Source organism: Sus scrofa, chromosome 9, assembly GCF_054392235.1.
Source record: "Sus scrofa isolate SSC_HxYL_T2T_F1_AM1 chromosome 9, Sscrofa_HxYL_maternal_Yorkshire_Landrace_v2.0, whole genome shotgun sequence".
Classification (NCBI taxonomy): Eukaryota; Metazoa; Chordata; class Mammalia; order Artiodactyla; family Suidae; genus Sus; species Sus scrofa.
In genome coordinates, this window is record NC_139391.1 from 120,979,988 (window position 1) to 121,002,602 (window position 22,615).

Here is a 22,615-nt window from a genome sequence, read left to right on the forward strand (position 1 = left end):
AGTAGCCCATTCAGGTGTCCATACTGAGAACCATTGAGGAGTACTGTGAAACACTATTGAACTTTATGCAACCATACCGCACTGGATTTTAAGGTATTGGGAAGGAGAGTAGAGGAGGATGGGGAAGTAATAGTAAAAAAAAAAAAAAAAAAAAAAAAAAAAAAAAAAAAAAAGTATATATGGAAACTCATACGTACTATATTTTATACAAAGAATGAACAAATTCTCTATCAGGAATTCTATATCAGAACTGTGAAGTTTGGCTAAGTTCTTTTGTCCTACTGATTGGCTTGCTGATCCTTCTTAAACCTCTAAGAAATCCTTTCTGAAAGAGCTAAACAAAAGCTAATCTGTGGTTTCATGCCCTGCCCCCATCCCCCTACTCACAACAAAAGAAAAAACATTCCTAAACTGTAGGCAAAAGAAATATCTCAGTCCATTAACTGTTCATCCTCTATGGTCTGTGTTCACAGTTTTAGCCTGTTGCATTATTTTATGATCTAATGGCAGAACTTAAATACATCTGCCAGATCAGTCAGGAACCATTGGCTTCTCCTTTAAGAAATGTTAAAATCAGAACTCTTCATTTTTTGACATGTTAGTACAAGTGAGTAAAGGGAGAAGTGCATTGAAAGACCACTTAGATTTCCCTTAGATTCCTGGCTTCTCATAATTTTGGGTGGGGCCCACTTATGCTCTGCCTCTAAGAAAAGACAAGGAGGAAGGTTCAAAGATAGGAAAGTCAGTGTAGCCAAAATGTAGTTTTCCTTCAGATGGACACAATCTGAACGAAATCTGTCTAGCTGTTCTCAATGGTGCTTATATGGTGGGTGACAACTGTCTCTCATCTTCCTGTCCCTGGCACTGTGCCTTCCCATTGGTCACTGTGAAAAGCAGATCACACTGGACTCAGAGGCCAGAATCCAGGACAATTTCCCTTTTCTCATCACTTCATACAGCTAATAATGTAGCATTTTTTTCTCTTTGGAAAATTCTTGGGTTTATCCCCCAAGAAACAGTAAAGCATTTGAAGGAAAATAGAAAATAAGATTCTGGTGGTAGCTATCAAATAAAGAGATTACAGGAAAATTTTACTTCTCCTCAGCTGATACTGATTGATTGTAAGGACCAGCTATGCCTCCTCATCCTGAGTTTCTAAAGGCTACCATAATACAACAGACTTATCTAACATTTTTTCACAACTTGCTAATCAAGGATTCATATTAAAACAGACAATCAATTTCTAAAATGTTGTTATCCCTGGAAGGGAATGAGATAGAGTTTTTAACTATAAGAACCTACTAGTCTGTTTTTTGCCTTTGAAAAAACTAACCTTTGAGGTCTGTGACTTTCATCTGAAGCAATTGTTCCATTAATCAAAAATGCCTCACAAGTCAATGAGCCAGGCCAGCACCCTCCTACGTCTGAGGGTGCTGGGCTGGGTTTGTGCATCTTATTTCCTTAGAGAATATCTGTTTTTATTATGACCTTAATTATAAATACCTATATATAGTAATAGGATTTTCTCTCACCCCACCCTCTTTTAATCATTATCACGTGAGTGTAAACCACACCTCCCCCCCACCCCACTTTACTGAAAAAATGCACTTTAATTCCTAAGGAGAGTGGCTGTTCTGGCCCTGAAGCCAGATTACTTCAGGAGGAGAATTGAGGAGGGAGAACTCTTGGCAGACCCTGTGAAATTTAACCAAATCCCTTAATGTAAATACACAAATCAACCATTTTTAAGCTGCCCTTACCCCCTGCCAAGGGGAAAAAGAAATAACCAAATTAAAAAGTTAAAAATGCCCACCCTGATTTTAGAAGTTTCACTGGAGAAAATACCCAATCTTATTTTTTCAGCTACCAGCTTATAAAAAACTTCTTGGTGGTTTTGTGAGAGTCTGAGATTTTTTTAAAATTAAAAAGTGAAGTGAATACCCACAGGCTATAGAATATGATCCTGATTTGTTTCATTTCTAAGTATCAGATTGGTTCTCTCCTTCAATCTGACAGGTGTTCTCAGTCTCTCCTCCTGTAGATTCTGTCCTTCCCCTGATGACAAGCCAATAGTTCTTGGTGGGGTTGCATGTCTCCTAGAGCCCAAGGAGCCCTGTTGTGTCCGGGAAGGGGGGAGGGCAGGAGGGTGGGCAGACTAGGGTTGGGGGAGGGAGATTTAGAGAAAGAGTGAAGATAAGGGTTTATATAAACAAACATATTTAAAGCAGTTTAGCAAAAAGCTTTCTCGTTGAACAGCTTTAAGAACAATGTGAATGAAATCTTAGCAACTTGGTTAGTAATCTGAAAAGTCTATTAATGTATACTTGAAATTTGTTTGTACAAAAATACCTTTTCCTCTTTATTTTAACACTGTGTAAAAGAACATTATGCATGTGAGTGGTTTGAGAATTAAATGGTTTAATATTCAGATTTGAATCTCTGTCTTTTCTGTGCATAAAGATTAATTTGTTTAAAATTTTTGGTTTTTAGTATGAGGGAATTACTTAGATTTAAGCTCCCCCTGCCCTTTCAGGATGCCTACCATCTTTCAAATGAAGCAGTGACCTATGTCCCTCCCTCACTTTCTTGACCCAGATATGTTCACTGGTAGAGAATAATTGAAAGCCTTATTTTACCAAATGCCCAGCAGCATCTCTATCCATTTCTCTTTTCCTTGTCCATTTCAGGTGGCAAAGTCTATTCATAATTGTGAGATATGGGAGTAGTTGTATTTATTTTTACTTCTATTCACAAACCAAAATAGGAAGAAGTATAAAGAATAACACTTTAACAAGGGTTGGCTACTCTGCCCATGAAGATAATAGTATTCAGAGCAACTTCCCTTATAAGAACCAGGAAGGGCCTATTGGCCTTGAATGTCACTCTGGCGGGATTCAGCGAACGGCCAGCGATCCCAATGGTGGTACTTGCTGCTGCTTCACTGCCTTCCTCATTTACCTGCAGGTCAAATAAGAAACAAACTGCTACATTAGCTACTCTGCAATTCATTACAGGATGGTAAATCATCCATAGACACAGCAGTTCCTCATAGGCCTTTTGTTTTCCAGTGGAAGTATTCTTGGGTCGGGTTAGGTTCCTTCAAGAACCCTACTTTTAATCTTACTTTCATTCACTGAATATTGACATAAGCACTTATATTTGTCCAAGCCTTGTGCTGAATACACAGCATAAGGGTCCAGTTAGATAATCTCAGAAATCTCAACGCATACAAGGTTATCACATTTTTGGCTTGGCATCGTTATACCTGGTATTCTACTAGATACTTAAAGATTTTGACTCAGTCAGAGCACTACGGTTGAAGTAGTTTCATGCCTGGAACTTCACAATCCCAGACATAAATATTGTAAGCAGCCACTCAGAAGCTAGTGCCTATGAAAGAAGAGGGTCCTGGAGTTCCCGTCGTGGCACAGTGGTTAACAAATCTGACTAGGAACCATGAGGTGAGGTGCGGGTTTGATCCCTGGCCTTGCTCAGTGGGTTAAGGATTCGGTGTTGCCGTGAGCTGTGGTGTAGGTCGCAGATGAGGCTTGGATCCCACATTGCTGTGGCTCTGATGTAGGCCAGTGGCTACAGCTCCGACTGGACCCCTAGCCTGGGAACCTCCATATGCCATGGGAGCAGCCCTAGAAAAGGCAAAGAGACAAAAAAAAAAAAAAAAAGAAAAAAAAGAAGAGGGTCCTTTGGCTGGATGGGATGAGTGTTTCTTGGAGTAATAGGCTGAAATGATTGTATTTGAACTTGCTGACAAGCAGAACCACCTCAGGTATATAGGGAGATACTGTTAGAAAGTTTTTTACTTGGGGACCCAGAATATCACTAAAACTCTGCCCTTGCCTCTAATGAAAGCAGTTTAGATCCCGGAGCTTTGAGGAGCTAGTTGATGATGTTCTCTCTCCTTCCTTCCTGACCAGCTCTCCCTTCTACCTGCACTGTCTGTCTCATGATCATGCTGAATGGCACTGAATGTATGAGCAGACTAGGATCCTTTTATTCAAACCAGATTATGGTTTTTAATGGCTTCTCAGGAGATCTACAATCATTTGGGGTCCTGTGTATTGGATTCCCAAGAGCTATGGAGGAACCCTGTGTTATTGTTTAGTGGGCGTTTTGTTTTTCCTTCCAAAACCATTAATCCAGTCCTCATGTAAAATCTCATGTTCTGATGTCAGTATCTTTAAGATATATCCCTCTACTCCTGCTTTTGTCCTGCCATCTATTGTCCTGCGGATTATGTTCCTATATTGAGGATTTTGTTGCCTAGCCTATAGCCTGTCTACCCTAACTCCTGCTATTTTTTGACCTAGATAATTAAAATATTTTGGTAGGAGACCCATTTAGTACCCTAACCTCACATTTATTTCATCTCATTAAACCAGTGAGCATTACCTTCACCTAAGCAAACCAGTCCCATCTACACTGTGAACATGCCATCTCTCAGAACAGGTCTATCTTTTTTTTTTTTTTTTTGGCTGCGCCCATGGCATGCAGAAGTTCCAGGCCAGGGATCAAACCCAACCCACGGGAGTGACAATGTTGGATCCTTAACCTCTTGGCCACCAGGGAACTTTGAAATTATAATTACATTATCTTCACTGAGACTATAAATTACTTTGTTTTTTTTAAGCTATCACATTTCCTCACTCTCATTTCAATTACTCTGACTTCCTCCTGTCCCTTGATGCTTCCACTTTCTTCCTAACTACTTATTTCCCACTGAGCTTAGACTTTGCAACTGTATTTACTAGCACCATGCTCTGAAGCCTTTCTCTTTGAACCACAATCTTCTTTCTTTGCAATTTCCTCAATCCTGTGACCTTCTCTAACATTGGCCCATCGCATTTCCCTCCCAGCCTGCTTCTCCCAAAGAACAGTCTACAAAAGTGGTTCCCAAAGCTGGTTGTCCATCTAAATTCTTTGAGGAGCTTGGTAAATATACAGATTCTCAGGCTCCATCCTGTGTAAGCTCCCCAGATAGCTAATACTTTTGACCCATGGTTCAGTATTTGTTTGAGCCAGAAGTTCTACAGGCTTTACACAGCTATTACTCTAGCAAAGGTTTCCATGGGCATCTTAATTGGGGCAATACTAGGTTAAGCCATATTGAACCATTTTCTTCACTGTGGAACTTTCCAGACTTCAATACACTCATGTGCACTGATTCTTGTAAATTTCCCAAGAAGAGGATACACATTTATTTGACCATTAACTTCTTGTTATCTGCAGTGTAGTCTAGAGCTCTAGTTTTCTGGAACACACTTTAGGGCATGATTTACACTCACCAGCTCCCCTTCCTTACCTTCCATCTGCTCCTCAACCATTACAATTAAGCATATGTCCCCACTATGCAGTCCAAATTCCTCAGGAAAAGTCACTGTGGTTAGTCTTTAATCTTCCTACTAGATGCTTTCCATTTTCTTAAAAGTGCCTTCCTGTGTTTCCATGAGCTCGTCCTCTCCTGGTTTTCCTCCTCTGGACTCCTTTGCTGGCTGCTTTTCCTGTGTCACCTTCCCCTTAATGTGTGTGTTCCTACCTGACCTGCTTCAGGAGAGGTAGCAGGATGGAAGGTGAAACAATCAGACCATGAGGGCTTAAGCCAGGGCTATACTGTAGCAGGCCTCATGGAGGAGGGTGCTACAGATTTGAGGTTTGAAGAAGACTGGAGACATGCCTTTTTCCACAGTTGTCTCCTACTGTCCTAACATCTGCTGTCTGTACTGTAAGAGCCAGTGGGGGAAGAACTCCAAAGTTACTAATCACATGAAGCGCTGATGTACTGAATAATAAAGCAAATGGGAATAAAAAAGCAGCATGAGAGGAGACAGTGAAGAGAAGCATACTCACCTCAAGAAATGCCTTATGAAATGCATCTGAGACATAGAGGTCATCCCGGCCTTCTGCAACAATACCTAGAGGGAAAACCAGAGAAGGCAACATAAAATGGGAGAGTTGGCTTCAACCCACAGAAAGGAATTCAGTTTAAATAAAGAGGTTCTCAGAGTTCCCGTCGTGGCACAGTGGTTAATGAATCCGACTAGGAACCACGAGGTTGCGGGTTCCATCCCTGGCCTTGCTCAGTGGGTTAAGGATCTGGCATTGGCACGAGCTGTGGTGTGGGTCGCAAATGCAGCTTGGATCTGGATGCTGTGTTGTTGTGGCTCTGGTGTAGGCTGGCAGCTGTAGCTCCGATTGGACCCCTAGCCTGGGAACCTCCATATGCTGTGGGTGCGGCCCTAAAAAGACAAAAGGCAAAGGAAGGAAGGAAGGAAGGAAGAAAGAAAGAAAGAAAGAAAGAAAGAGGTTCTTTGGGGATTTTTGAAAAATGGAATGAAATCCTGGACCCTCACCTAATGACACCCTCAAAATAAATACATGTTAGAAGTATTAAAGTACTTTGGGCTTATTCAGCCTGGCTCCTGTGTTTTTTGTTTTGTTTTGTTTTTTGGTCTTTTTAGGGCTACACCTGTGACATATGGAGGTTCCCAGGCTGGGGCTGAATCACAGCTGCAGGTACAGTCCCATAACCGCAGCTGCAGCAACACCAGATCCGAGCTGTATCTGCAACTCCTGTGAATTTAATCTCATGCTTGAGCTCATGGAGGTATTGGCGGGGCGTGGGACAGGGATTCTGTTCTTAAAGAAACTCACTCCATCTAGCAGGAATGTCTTTCCAGTTTGGCAACACTTTTAAGAAAGAGAGTGGTTTTCAGACCCAGTTTAAAGATAGCCCATTAAAGGTAAATCCAATTAACTAACACTGTAAACTTCTTTTTAAAAAAGAGATATTTTAATGCATACTGTTTTTTTCCTTCCTGCACCTGCAGCATGTAAAAAGTTCCCAGGCCAGGGATCAAACCTGAGCCACAGTAGTGACCCAGGCCACAGTGGACGATGCTGGACCCTTAACCCTCTGAGTCACCAGGGAACTCCAGTGTAGACTTTTAAAGGATGGTGGGTTGGAGGAACCAAACTGACTTAACACAATTACTGAAGTATCAAAACTGAGAAGGGGTTAGCTGTATCTGTCCATGTGACCCTAGAAAACACATGAAGCCTTTGGAGTATCAGGTAAAAGGCTGTTAAATATCATCTGTGCCTATTATGTGGGACCCGCATGTCCCTAGTCTTAATTATATCTGTCTCTTTGTTCAAAATTTTCCAATCCCTTTTCAAGTTCTTCTCTACCTGGTCCCATCAGTTACACACTCAGGGGGTTCCAGTGCCAGGTGGGCCCATGGAGATCCAAGAGCCAACTCCCTCTTTTATAGAAGAGAAAAACTGAGATCTTGAGAGGGAAGGGATTCCCCTCAGTTAGCAGTGGGACTGGGATTAGAATCCAGGTGTCCTGACTCATCTTTTCTACTCTTTCTCCATCTCTTCTGCCTTTGGTCAGACCACTTTGAGGGCAGAGAGAGGAGCAGAGTCCTTTCTGCACTCACCTGGAAGCTTGGCCTTCTCAGGGATGAACAGGTCCTCAAGGCCCATGTCTTGCAGCCGCTCCTTCACGCTGAAGCTGTCCTCTATGCGGAAGCGGGGCATGTGGACCACCAGCAGGGTGTCTGCCAGCTCGTCTAGCCACTCCTGCAGCACCTCCGGGGTGAGTTCCTGCTCCACCTTGGCCAGGCTCTTCTCGAGCTTGGGCAGGATGAGCACCATGGTGATGTCATCACCCTTGAAGGGCAACTCGAGCACCTGGGTGCCTTCTGCTACACGCCGGTAACGAAACTTGCTTTCCTGATACATCATGGATACTGAACACGACTCCCCATTAGCCTTGTAGAAAAGTTCCTTCCTTGTGTTCTCAGAGCTGAACTTTGACTTCCACCGGCCCTGGAAGAAGACACAAGGTGGGAGAATCACAAAGCAAGAAGACCGAAAACATCCATAGGAGAATACTGACATGGAAAATATTCACGTTATTTTATTACATTAATATGTAAGTATAATTATTAGGAACAAAGACTAGAAAGGGTTGACAATGATTGTGTCTGACTAATAGAATTTTTTTTTCTGTGAACTTTTCTGTTTTTCCCAGACTTTTAGGAGTGATTATTTGCTTTTGTAACAAGAAAAACAAAAACTAAAAACAAGAACAACCTATTGGCTTCTTCGAAAGTCTCTTGGGGAGTTTAAATCTAATTGCCTTTTTCCTTCTGCCTCCTACCAGCCTCTTCCTGAAAGGCCATCCTCCAAAATGAGAGGCTCTGCCCCTGATGAATAAAGCCAGACACTGGTAATAACCCCAGGGGGTCATCTGGGAGTCCAGCCATGCAGAGGGTGAGTCATAGCTAACTTCATGTTCAAAGATGGAGGGGATACAAGACACTCCTTTGGCATTTCTGAGTTGTAATTATCATTCCTTGTTATCTTTTGGCTCTTCAATTTTGGGACAAGTCATTTAGCCCCGAGTGGATGTTTTCCATCTATAAAATTAGGAGTTGGTTATCACTGATATTTGTAGGATGTTTACTATATGCCAGGTACCACTCTAAGCATTTTATGTGCATTAATTTACTCAATCCCTTCAGTGATCCTGTGAGATAGATGTGTCATCACTACCATTTTATAGATACAGAAATTGGGGCATAGAAAGGGCTGAAGGAACTTGTTCGAGTTTGCAGTCAGAAGTAGAAGAGTCAGAATTTAAACTAACCTGTCTGGTCCAGTTTCTCACTTGTGATGTTGTGAGGATCCAGAGGACTAATAAATAGTAAAGTGTTCCGTAAACTGTAAGGGGCAATACAATATTGTGGAAACGTAACTTAATCCACTCTTGGGGCAAAAGGACCCCCAAACAACAGGGTGACTGGCAATAGCACTGACTGGCTAACCCCTTGGGCCCTGTGGGGGGAGAAAAATCCATCTGGAGCATGACCCAGGATGGGCAAATGTGTCATAATTCAGCTGTGTTAAGCTGGCGGCCCTCCTGAGTATCAATGGTCTATTTATTCCCAGGACCCACTAGAGCATCCTCCTCCCTAAAGGTAATCAAGTTGGGACAATCTTTAGAACTCTTCTCTCCCTGAGGAAGACAAGGCTATCTGCATGATCATATCACAAGGCCTCTGCCAAATTTGAGGTTAGTCTGGTACCAGGGGGTTCAGAAGCTTCAGGCAAGAGGAATTTTGAGTCACTGAAGAAGATGTTCTAGATGATGGAAAAAATCTCATTACTGAGGATTGTCTACAGACTCTGTCATTTTATTCCACTTCTCAAAACGGAGTTAGTAGAGGTTGTCACAAATAGATGAGACTTTATTACCACACACGCCTTGCTCCTGGGCATGTTGGGTTTGTGAGTGTGAACGCTCTGCCTTGGGCCCAAAGACACTACCAGGCCCCTTTGGACCTCAGCACAGCAGCCACAGCCCTAGACATGGCTCTAGACTCAGCAGATTTGTATTTCTGCCCAGACCATGCATGTACCATTCCTCAAAAAGATCTACCTACACATGCCCAGTGGTATGAAAGAGGATGAGCTGGAGGGAAAGAAGTCATCCCAGAGGTCTCTCCAGAGCCACTCTGAATACCTTAAAGTAAATGGTGTTGACCAGCACCAGCACAGTGAGCTCGTTGATGGCTTCTGGGGGAATGACATCAGTGATACGCCCTTCAGTCTTGTTGGACACCCATTGGTTGATGATCCCTCTGGACTGCTCTGCATTTTCCTGAGGAGAACAGGAAACAAACCTACCCAACTGTGCTGTTTGATTGGCTTCTCCACTTCCCTGCGCAACACTTAATTTTGTTCATCATCCCCCCTCCCTTTCCCACCATTTGGTTAAGCCATCCCTCGAACCCACACTGGGGAAACCTCACAAATCTAGTATAGTGTCATAGATCTACCATACAGTTAATAAATATTAACAGAAGAAAGAGAAGAAAAGAAGAAGAGGAAGAAAGAAAGGAGAAAATAGTCTGGGGAAAAAAACCCACAAAACATTGTCTTCTCTGATTTTGAAAACCTAAACTCTTCATGAGATGTGTTCTATGGAAAGTTAACGAGAGCTGCAAGGGTTGGGGGTGGGGACAGGTGTGGTCAAAAAAGTTTGAGAAATGATGACTGAATAAAGTTTGTAGACTTGGAGTCCCTGTTGTGGCTCAGTGGTTAATGAACCCAACTAGTATCCATGAAGACACAGGTTCGATCCTTGGACTCACTCATTGGGTTAAGGATCTGGCATTGCCGTGAGCTGTGGTGTAGGTCACAGACACAGCCCAGATCCCGTGTTGCTGTGGCTCTGGCATAGGCCTGCGGCTACAGCTCTGACTGGACCCCTAGCCTGGGAACCTCCATATGCTGCGGGTGTGGCCCTAAAAAGATAAAAAACAAACAAACCCAAAAAACCAAACCGAAACAAAGTTAGTAGACTTTTTTGTCTCAGGACTTGTATACAACTTTTTAGAGCAGCCTCTACAACCCATAGATATTATCGATGTCCCAGGTTTCACACAAGAATAAGTACTCCAGTGGTTTGACTTATAGTAAGACCTCCACCTGCCTCCAACTAGCATAGCAGTATTAATTTGGATCCTGCTTCTCTATCTCTTCAATTTCGAGTGGAGAGGAAAAACTTGGAGGTAAGGGATGACATCTGCAACTCACCTTGAAGTCCAGGGGCTGGAGCTTGGCTCCATATACCACCTCACTGATTTCCTGGTAGGTCTCATTGAAGGTAAGGGATTTGTCTCCAAAAAGGCGGTTGGCTGACACCAACTCAGAGGACTTGTTGGCTTTTCGATAGAGTCGGCAGTTCAGTTTGGCAAAGAAAAAGTGGACCTGATCAGATGTTTTCTCAGAGATGGTATCAAACTTAAACACCTGTGGAAGCCAAAAGAAAATGGTGGTGGGTCTGGTGGGGCAGCCTGACCAACGTGGGTGCTGAGCATGCCCAGTCAGCCCCTGACCAATAGTTGTGGGTTCCTTCAAACACAGTGCCTGACACAGCAAATATGCTCAGCTTATGTTTTCTAAATGAATAAATGGATAAAAGAAGAATAAAGAGTAGAAAGGGAAAAAGAAACACAAGGAGACTGGGATCCCACCCAAAGTCTCTGCAGGGCTCTAGACCAACACATAAATGTTCTCGTGGATGTTCAGCAGGATGTTAGGCAGAAGGGCACTGGGTCGTACCTCCATCAGCTGCTTGAGGGTGTTGTCACAGGCACCCAGCTTGGTCATAGCAAAAGCTGTGGAGATACTCAGGGGTGACAGGAAAATGTTGTCATTGTCATTCTTGGAGTCTGCCAAGTGCTGATAGAAGATGGTGGCAAAGTGGGAATTGGCCTTGGACAGTTCCCAGACCCGCCGGTTGGTGGCCTCAGGGATCTTCTGCTCTGAGCCCTCGCCCTCAGTGGCCTTCTTCTCTGGGGAACGGTAAATGCACATGGGATTCACGGGAATGTCCCGAGGCTTGGCTGTGCAGATGTCCTCCACAGGGCTCCAATGACAGGTCACACAGCCCCAGAGGCCAATAATCAGCAAGGAGAGAAGACACTCCCTCCTACAGGGGACAGAAGGTTGAGTTAAGCTAGGTTGAGAAGTCCCCTCGCCCACAGCCCACCACAATTTTGCACCAGTAAAGCACAGACTACCACCCAACCCGGCATGGCCAGGAAGATGGCCAAAACCTTTGAAAAGAAAGAGAGTCCAGGACAAGTCCAGTCCTGTATTCCTACAAGTGGATAGTTCCAGTTACCTGGACATAGTTATGTTGAAATTAGAGTCAACTATTGAAGCAACTGATGTTATTAGAAGTATTGTGTAGTTCCTGCTGTGGCTCAGCAGGTTAAGAACCCAACATAGTGTCTGTGAGGATGTAGGTTCAATCTCTGACCTTGCTCAGTGGGTTAAGGATCCAGCATTGATGCAAGCTGTGGTGTAGGTCACAGATGCAGCTCGGATCTGGTGTTGCTGTGGCGGTGACATAGGCCGGCAGCTGTACCTCTGATTTAACCCCTAGATCAGGAATTTCTGTATGCCACAGGTACAGCCATAGAAAAAAAGAAATATTGTGTGCCCAAGGCCTCATGCTGAGAGAAATAAAGAATGCAAAGCTTCCAATTGGTGAGATGGACCGTGCACATGTGAAAAATGGCAGGGAATTTTAGTGTCTAATGTATACTTAGGGCAGTTGGAGGAGCCATTAACAGAAGCTGTTTAGGGGAGACCTCAGAAATGGATGGCTTTTAATCTGGATGTTAAAGGATTGGGGGATTTTGACTGATATAGTAGAGGGATTTCAGCAACACAAGAGGGCTAAAAAGGAATAAATGGGGCAAAAGCACAATCTGTGTACTGAAAATGCCCAAATCTCTAGCTCTAACCCTTCCACTGAACGCCAGACTGATTGTTTCCTGGACAGTTCAACCTGGAGGTCCTGCAGGTTCCCTAGTGAAATATGAGCAAACTAAACTCACAATCCTCACCCACACATCTCCTTTTGTGTCCCCCAATTCAGCAGACAGACCCTCAGGTACCCTGTCATCCAATCCAGAAATCTGATAGCCACCCAGCACTCCTCCTCTCACCTTTCTCATTAGTCGGACCCTAGATTCTATGCACTCTGTGTCCTGGCTCTCTCACTGCTTTAGTTCAGGCCTTTATCATTTTCTGATGCCTGGAAATTTTAATCCAACTTGTGCTAAGATAAGTGAAACTCATCTCACTTTTTAAAAAATAAGATCATGAGATTGACACACTAGGGGAATTGAGACACCCAATTAAGTAAACCAAAAGATAAATACTACTCTCTTGTAGTATTTTTGTAGATGAGACATGAAGGGGCCAGGAGCTTCTCCGCCTGACTTGGGGCCCCTAGGTCTAGAGAAGGGAGGGTGAATGTGGGCACTGAATCTTCTCAATCTTCCCATGGCAGAAAAAGACAGGCATGTAGTGCTGGAAGGACTGTCCAAGGTGGTCTGTTGGGCAAGTGTGGTCTGCTGGGCAAGTGTGGCTGGAAGCTAGGAGGTACTTGATGTCTTGCATGATCTGAGCTCAACTCTGTGGCCCTTTTAAGAACAGAAGCACAGAGTGGGAGAGTGGAGGCACTGAGGGAGCTATGGAAGGCAGGGTGATGGAGCAGAGAGAACTTTGCCATTCCTCTCTCCAGCTGCTTGTCTGTGTTTCCCATTTTGTCCCTCAGCTACATGTGGAAATACAAGTGGAGGCCGAAGGGGCCCTGGGAGCTCTGTTAACCACACAGAAATACCAAGGTGGTCAAGCCACAGACTCATTTCTAGCTTCCTGTAAAAAGATCAAGAAGGGAAGGTGCCTGGTGTTGAGGGCTGCAGCTCTTTGTCTAAGGTCACTGAGACCTTGGGTGGGGGCGGGGGTGGTGGTGATGGGAATGGGGGGAGACAGGGCAGGCAAGGGGGAATCAAGTGGGAGGAGGAGCAAAAAGGGAGTTAGGAGGCCCTAACAGATTAAATTTGCCTTCTTTTCAGATGTATGGCAGGCCCAGGAGTTCCCCTTAGAGTATCTCCTGGACTGCTGTGAGGGCTGGCACTGATGCAGCATCTTTGTACGAGGGAAGACATCCCTTTTGTTTCTTGGGTTAAGAATCCAAGGTGTGGCTTAGAGAAAGGCCTTACCCAAGAGGGGGATGGGAGGGAGGGTGGTTGGAATGACGTCTTGCAAACAAGTCTTTGATTATAACTACCAGGGAGAGGGCCTGGTCTCAAAGGTGTCGAGGTCATCCTGATGAGTCCCTAGAGGTCAGAAAACCCACTGAGGGCATGCAAAAGGAAAGCTCACCCCTCTTACCTTTTTCTAGCAGCTACAGTTCCTATCCCACTGGAAAACATGGTCGCTAATCTTCCACAGGTCTGGGCGAGTGGAGATAGTGTGGTCTGAGGCAATCCCTCTGAACTGGTTCTTTCATCTAAATCTGACTGAGGTTCCAGAGGCTCAGGTGGGGGAAGGAGCTGGTGAGGAGGGGAGAACTGAGGTCAAAGGCTGATGACCAGCTCCTGGGGTTAAGCAAAGTGTGCACCCAGTGTTGTTTAATAAGTAGAGAAGTTTTAAAGTTCAGTCAGGTCCAGAGAAAAAAGGCCTACCTTTCTTACTCAAGACTCTGTCACTCTCCTGTTCATCTTTATAGAAAAGCAAAAGGAGGACATGTTCACAAATTCAAACTTAAAAAATACCTAACTGAGGAGAACTTGGTCTGTAGGAAATTTTTTTCATGGTTAACTAAACCAGGAGGTAGAAAATAGTGTATTTTCTCTATAAATAAGCAAACAGAATGCATTACATTTTTAAATGTTTGCTGTTATATTTACTTATTTGGTTATTGGGGAGGTGAAGGGAATTCAAACTAATGGAAATAAAAATCAGAGTTATTTTTATTTCCATCTTCCTAAATAGCCAAAAACAGTATCACAAGGATTGTCGCAACTGTATTCACAGGATACACGTATGGTGCCTTCTCTATGATTAGAGACTCCTTGAAGATGGTATAGTCATAGGAGTTCTAAAGAGTTTCTCTACTCATTAGACAGGAAACTTCTACCTGGACTGAAGTTCTGTCTAAGTTCTTAGCTTATTTAGACCCTGGATACCTTGAGGGCCTCATGTACAGTACGAACAGTTAGGAGGAACAGTCCTAAAAAGCCCCAGAATGGTCAGAGGCTCCTTGTCACTCTGGATTAAGGACAATTGTAAAGTTTCCTGTCCAACCACTTGTGTTCTGCAGTCACAAGAGTATTACCTGAGTCAGCACGCACTGTTCTAGGGGCTGGGAGCTCCAGTCAGAAAGACATGAAGCAGTGATTTTATATATGTGTGTGTGTGTGTGTGTGTGTGTGTGTGTGTGTGTGTGTGTGTGTGTGTGTGTATAATTTAAATATATATGTAAAATCTGTAACACATCAGTGAGTTGTTAACAAGAGCCACAGAGAAAAATACAACAGGGCAAGGGAAAAGAAAGTGATGGGAGGTGGTAAAAAGGTTACTGTTTTAGAAAGGGGTGGCAGGGAGTTCCCTGGAGGCCTAGCAGTTAAGAGCCTGGTGGGGCTTGGGTTCAATCCCTGACCTTGGCCCAGGAACTTCCACATACTATGGAGATGTGGCCAAAACAAGGGGGGGGGAGGGGTTAGGAAAAGCCTCCTTAATGAATTGACATTAAGGGATCAGGAGAAAATGAGGGAGGGAGCCACATAAATATCTCAGGAAAAGCTTTCCATGTAGAAGAAATAGGAAATACAAAGATCTTGGAGTGAGAATATGCAGTTCAGACCTATTATTCCAGCTTGAAAAAGTTGTGAGACTTGCGCCTTGACCTTCAGGAAAGCAGATGAGGGGACCCTGAACAAGGTGTAAAGGAGGTCTGGTGAACACCTGTGGGGAAAGAGATAGAGGTGCAGATACCACCTGGCCAGGTAGTGAAGAACTGTACATCAGGGGTTGGGTTGAATTTTTTTTTTCATTCATTCATTGAACCATATGATCATTTAATTAGGAAACATTTAATAAATACTTGAGGATATAAAGATGACTTTGCTCTCAAGGAGCTCCTCGCTTCATAGACCCCAGGCATGGAGATAAGTATCCCAATCAATGCTACTGGTCTTCCGACTACAGTATGTATAGAGGAAGGGCAGACAGGTGGGTGCAAAAGAAGGGGAAGATCAAGAGGTAGAAGTGTTGTGATAAATTTGCAAGACTTGAGATTTAAAATCTTTTCTTTCTTTTTTTTTCCTTTTAGGGCTGCACCCGTGGCATAAGGAGGTCCCCAGGCTAGGGGTCTAATTGGAGCTGCAGCCACTGGCCTATGCCACAGCTACAGCAACACCAGATCCGAGCTGCATCTGCGACCTACACCACAGCTCATGGAAATGCCAGATCCTTAACCCACTGAGTGAGGCCAGGGATCGAACCTGCAACCTCATGGTTTCTAGTCAGATTTGTTTCCGCTGTGCCATGACGGGAACTCCTAAAATCTTATTTTAAAATAAACTTAGAGTAATAGAAAAGTTGCAAAAATAATACAAAATATTCTTGTATACATTCATCTAGACTCCCCAAATGTTCACATTAACATTTTATCACAATTGCTTTTTGCTTTGCTTTTCATATTTGATTCTTTATTACTTTTTTGTACTGTTTAAGAGTAATTTGCAGATATAATGCCCTTTTACCCCTACATAGTGTGAGGTTCCTAAAAACAAGGACATCCCCTTACATAACTGCTGTAGAAGATCAAAGATGGGAAATTGACTGTGATATAGTACCATTTTCAAATCCATAAATCTTAGTCTAAATTTACCAGTTGTTATCCCACTAATGTTCTTTATTGTAGTGGTCCTCCAAGTTTTTGGTCCCAGGATCTCTTTATAGTCTTCTAAATAACGTCTAAATATTATTATTTAAATAGTTTGTATTAGAATAGTTTTGACTTCATGCACACACTGAAAGGTTTTGGGAATCTCCTGGGGTCCCTAGATCATACTCTGGGAAACACCGAAAAACTTTTTTTTTTCCCTATTTCTTGGTCTAGAATCACACATTGCATTTAATTGTCATCTGTTTGGTCTCCTCTAGTTTGAAATAGTTGCTCTCTTCGTCTTTCATAACTATGGCATTTTTTTAAGCATACGGGCCAGTTATTTTTTGAGGAGTGGCTCTCAATTTGTATATATCTGAGGTTTCCTCAGTTTTAGATTCATGTTATAATTTTTGGGGGTAGGAATACCACAGAAATATTGTGCCCTTCTCAGTGCATTACATCAAGAGACATGTAATGTCAATTTGTCCCATTTCTGTAGATGTTATTTTTTTTCTTGTGTTTTAGGGCCGCACCTGTGGCTTATGGAAGTTCCCAGGCTAGGGGTTGAATTGGAGCTACAGCTGCAGGCCTACACCACAGCCATAGCAATGCATGTCTGTGACCTACACCACAGCTTGTGGCAATGCTGGATCCTTAACCCAGGACCCACATCCTCATGGATACTAGTTGGATTCATTACCAGTGAGCCACAACGGGAACTCCCTCTTCCTTAAGATTTTTAAAGCACTGGTCTTTTCCTGTTTTTCCCATCTGATTTCCTAAAAAGGATTATCACAGAAACCATTAGAATTTAAAGACACGAACTACGTTAGGCAATGCATTCTCTTGCTAGGATATGAGGAAATAGGCCCTTTCACCCATTGCTGGTTGGAATGCAGAATGCTACAACTCTTTGAAGGGAAATTTGGCAATCCAACATGATAAATGAGTTGACCCTTTGAGCTGGAAATCCCCCTTCAGTGTACCCTACAGCCATACTTGCATAGGTATAAAGGAGGTCACGAACTGTAATTTGATTTGTCTGTTTTGGCCATGGCATGGGATGTGGGATCTGTTTCCAGACCAGGGATTGAACCCAAGCTGCAGCAGTAAAAGTACCGAATCCGAACCACTGGATGACTAGGGAACTCCCAATTGTAACCTGATTTGTAATAGCAAAAGATTAGAAACAACTTGCATCTACAGGGGACTGAATGAAGCTGTTCTCTGTGTACTGATATGGAAGGATCTCTAGGATCTTGACGTAGAAAAAAGTAAGCTGCAGAGCAGTGTTTATAGTATGCTACCTTTTGTATCACAAAGTAGGGATAATGGGGTAGTGTGGACGGACAGGGGTGGGAGTAAGATTTGCCAATATGTACCTTCTTATTTAATTTTCTTTTTCTTTTTTTTTTTTTTTTTGTCTTTTGTCTGTTGTTGTTGTTGTGGTTGTTGTTGTTGCTGCTATTTCTTGGGCCGATCCCAGGGCATATGGAGATTCCCAGGCTAGGGGTCGAATCAGAGCTGTAGCCACCAGCCTACGCCAGAGCCACAGCAACGCGGGATCCGAGCCGCGTCTGCAACCTACACCACAGCTCACGGCAATGCCGGATCGTTAACCCACTGAGCAAGGGCAGGGACCGAACCCGCAACCTCATGGTTCCTAGTCGGATTCGTTAACCACTGCGCCACGACGGGAACTCCTAATTTTCTATTTTTGAACATGTCAAGGTATCACCTAGTCAAGAAGGTCTTGGCTTTGTGAACAAGAGTATCAATGTTTTGTTCCACAGAGGCCTGGGGAGAGAGGAGTAGCAGGGAAGGACATGAAGGTTGTGGCATACCAAAGAGAGAATGAGAAAGCCCAGTTCAGTGTCTGCAGGTGGAACTGAGGTGTTTAGGTGTGTCCTGCCCAGCAAAATAATTTCTAATGACTGTATAATATGCCATTGTTTAAAATTTAACCTTTACTGGAGTTTCCATTGTGGCTCAATGGTAATGAACCCAACTAGTATCCATGAGGACGCTGGTTTGATCCCTGGCCTTGCTCAGTGGGTTAAGGATCCAGTGTTGCTGTGAGCTGTGGTGTAGGTCATAGACTCGGCTTGGATCTGGCATTGCTGTGGCTGTGGTGCTCCGATTTGACCCCTAGCCTGGGAACTTCCATATGCCACAGGTGTGGCCCTAAAAAGACACAGAAAAAAAAATTTAACCATTACTTCACATTAGCTTAGGTCAAAATCTTTAATTATGATAACAAAAGGTAAAACACTTACTATATACCAGGATCTGTGCTAAGTGCTTTATAGGCATTAGCTTATATAATTCTTGTTAGCTCTGCCAAGAATATGCCCAACCTACAAATGAAATAATTGCTATTTACAAGGGTTAAGAACTTTCCCCCAATTATAAAGCTAGTTGAGATTCCAACCCTTGTTTGCCTGTCTCACAGGTCTTGGCGACAGCTATCAAGAAAGTATACATGTCTTTCCAGGTTAAAACTTAGTGTCCAATTGTTTTTCTTGGGACAGAGCTGATGATACGTTTGTTTTTTCTCCTCTGGGTTGTCTCTATCAAGTTTTCTCAGGAGTCCCTCAAAATCCAGGGCCTAGAAGCAAATTCTGGGACTGACACATTTTCCTCTGGTTTCCCATATTTTATTAAAAAGCATTTGTTTCTGATACATATTCCAAATGAAGTTTTCAGTTTGGTCTTTTGGAGTCTTTAATACCAGCCCAGTCTTTGGTTCTCATAGCACACAGCTCCCCTTAACTTTCATTGTGTAGATTTTGGTGACTTTGAATCTCTTTCCTCTTGGCTTGTCTTAGTTTGATGAGGAAAGGGAAAAAAAGCTTGTACACTGGGCAAACTAATCAGGGTCTCTCTCTGCACACACACACACTCATTAGTATCCTGTAAAATTGTGTGTGTGTGTGTGTGTGTTTTTTTTTTTTTTTCCCCTAAGGGCCGCACGGGCAGCATATGGAGGTTCCCAGGCTAGGGGTCGAATTGGAGAGGTAGCCGCCAGCCTACGCCAGAGCCACAGCAACTCGGGTTCTGAGCCTCGTCTGCAATCTGCACCACAGCTCACGGCAATGGTGGATCCTTAACCCACTGAGTGAGGCCAGGTATTGAACCTGCAAATTCATGGTTCCTAGTCAGATTTGTTAACCACTGCGCCACAATGGGAACTCCTAAAATTGTGTATTTTAATATCAAATTCTTCATGGTAACTTCTAATCATTTCTGCAACTGAATGTCAATCAGGTAAAAATTAACATGATTTTTCTCTATTCTGAGTGGAAACAAAGTTGGAAGGAGTTCAGAGGGCCTCTGTGCTTTGCTATGTTAGAGATAGATTTGAGGAGCCATGGAGAGGAAAGAATGTAGCATTCAATCACCCTCTCTTTTTAAAATACTTTCTTCAAGGTCAGTAATAAAAAAATTTCTTTCTCTAGCCTTGCCTCTAGTCTCAGTAGTAACTTCTGTGAGCAGGTAACTGAGCTGGTCCTCGCCATTGCCTCATCTCCCAGGGTCTTCTTTTCTTTGGATCCAAGAGTAAGACCTTGGCAGAGAACAAACAGTAGAGCTGAGCTTCTGTTGTGGTTACTGAGTAACTCAAAGCTTAACTCTTCCACAGAAATTTGGCAAAACATCTACCACACACACACACAAAAACAGAGCTGTCTCCAACTCTCCCTGATTTCTGGTTTACTATGTGGTTATGACATTGTAATTAAGGTGAAATAAAGCTTATCAAAATGAATCCTACATTATCATTTGGCAGCTTTTAGGTGAGATTCTCAAAACATCACACTGGAATTTGTTCAGATTCTCACAAATGTTAGAAAGTTCAGTTTTGGTTTCAGGGAAACCAAATCAAAAAAACAAATATTTATTGAACATGTCCAGTGGACATGCCTCTGGGTCTTGAATGTACCAGGTACTCAATAAATATTTGTGTTTGAAGAAACCCAGGTTCAGAGTAGTTTCACTGACTTATTAACAGGAAAATACTTTAAATTCCTCCCAAATGGAAAGTTAAGGTTATCAAGTAAAGTAAAAATTCTTACTTTTCCTGGGGAACTGACACCTTGTATGAACAGAAACACCCAACAAAGGTATTCTTGGGAGGCTGAGCAAGAGAGTTGCATGGAGTCAAAGTTCATTGCTTTACATTAGTTCAGGGAGTTGAAGAGACTGGGAAGACAGCAGAGGTAGAGGTAGTTAGTGGGAGAAAGTTCCCTGGAGAGACAGGGCATGGGTTGGACAGACTAAGAAGCTACAGGAACTCATGGTAAAGTTAAGGCCAAGGGTATGTGTTTTGTTAAGTGCAAGTCAATTACACGACTGGTGTCTCTCACCCACCTCTGTCGAGGGCTGCCCTAGCAAATTTGACCAAGTCCATTTAGGGACTGAAGTGGAATTGAGGGTCTAGGAATGAATAAAACTGGGCAGCTTTTATCCCATCAGGACATAGTTGGTTTCAGGCCCTTCCCAAATGGCCAGTGCTTAAAACCAACAGATACTGCTTGGGCGCAAGCTGTTCTAACTTTGAACAGAATCAGGTCTCAGGAATCACATCTTTGTGTGGCTACAAAGGTTTAGCTAACCATGGAATGGTGTGCTAGAGATAAAACCCTCAAACTGCTCACAGAGAAATGACCCAGCCCACTCTGGAGAGGCAGCTTGAGTCATGCCCAAAGTCCAGGAGTTCATCAATCTGCCTAGCTTGTTGTCAGGATAACAAAATGCCCAGTTTGATGATGACAGGGGCAAGTGTAGGGACTGAGGAAAATAGGAGGGCATGTTTAAGATCATTAGTAACCTGAATATTTTTGGACTTGGGAGGATAAGAAGGTGATGATAAACTAAGACGACTGTAGGTTTTCATTGAAACTGAATTTCTTAAGGGCTTTGATACTGCCAAAGTAGTTTTTCACCTTCAACTTGGTAATACTGGCAGATCTTGTGCTTGGTCAAGGGAATTATGGGAAGCAGCTGACTTTGGTAGCATCCGTTTGATGGCAACTATTTGGGTGTTTAGAAATGCCAGTCATGGAGTTCCCGCCGTGGCGCAGTGGTTAACGAATCCGACTAGGAACCATGAGGTTGCGGGTTCGGTCCCTGCCCTTGCTCAGTGGGTTAACGATCCGGCGTTGCCGTGAGCTGTGGTGTAGGTTGCAGACGCGGCTCGGATCCCGCGTTGCTGTGGCTCTGGTGTAGGCCGGTGGCTACAGCTCCGATTCGACCCCTAGCCTGGGAACCTCCATATGCCGCAGAAGCGGCCCAAGAAATAGCAAATAGACAAAAAAAAAAAAAAAAAGAAATGCCAGTCATGCTCATGCTTGTCGCAAGCTATGGCCTAAGCACTGTCCCAGAAATTCCTCTCCTTCTCTTCAGTCCCATGGTTCTGGTGAAGGCACTCATCATTTCCTCTAAGTCTACTGCAACAGATTTGTAACCGAGCTCTGCCTTAAGCCCTATTCCACTTCAAATCACAATTTACTACATCACTCTCAGGCTTAAAATCTTTACCGGCTTTTAATTGTTAAGGAAAAAAATTATGATTCGAAAGATTCATAAAGCTTTTTTCTTTTTCTTTTTGCCTTTTCTAGGGCCGCTCCCACGGCATGTGGAGGTTCCCAGGCTAGACGGTCTAATCGGAGCTGTAGATGCCGGCCTAAACGCTAGAGCCACAGCAACATGGGATCCGAGCCACATCTGCAACCTACACCACAGCTCAAGGCAACACCGGATCCTTAACCCACTGAGCAAGGCTAGGGATTGAACCTGCAACCTCATGGTTCCTAGTCGGATTGGTTAACCACTGCGCCACGATGGGACCTCCTCATAAAGCTTTTCAAGACCTGGCTTCAACCAAACTTTCCTAGTTATTCCCAACTCCTTGGAGTTCTATTGCAGGCCATATTTTTTCAAAGTGTGAATGTGTCTCAGGCTTAAGAGTCTACACTCCCCACCTTGTTCATCATATAAACCCTTCCATGATCAACTCTTCAAATATAAAAACTTGCCTTAATCACCTTGCTTCTCTAGCCTTACACATTTTCCTTTAAGCAGTTTCCTAGTAGGGTAATTATGTTTTATATGCCATTCATTTCACTAAAATTAATGTCTGACAGGCAGAAGCCGGATCCTTCTGCTTCTAAAATTGCCTATCACTTAGAAAGAACTCTACTACTCCAAGGTGTGTTCTTCAGACAAACAGCACTGGCATCAACTGAGAGCCTGTCAGATAATCTCACACCCGACTCCAGAGCTGCTGAGACAGTAATTGTACTTTAACGAGAGCCCCAAATAAACTATATG

The 22,615-nt window shown here is 43.4% G+C and overlaps 1 protein-coding gene across 1 annotated transcript; it reads right to left on the reverse strand.

Annotated features, from left to right (window-relative positions):
- Positions 1-2,723: 2,723 nt before the first annotated feature.
- On the reverse strand, positions 2,724-13,838 carry SERPINC1 (serpin family C member 1). Its single transcript, NM_001129958.1, is given in 7 exon segments — positions 2,724-2,958; positions 5,863-5,927; positions 7,458-7,848; positions 9,548-9,685; positions 10,624-10,839; positions 11,152-11,521; positions 13,783-13,838. Coding segments are annotated over 7 exon segments (1,392 nt in total). The 5' UTR covers positions 13,824-13,838; the 3' UTR covers positions 2,724-2,787.
- Between the last annotated feature and the right edge of the window lie 8,777 nt (positions 13,839-22,615).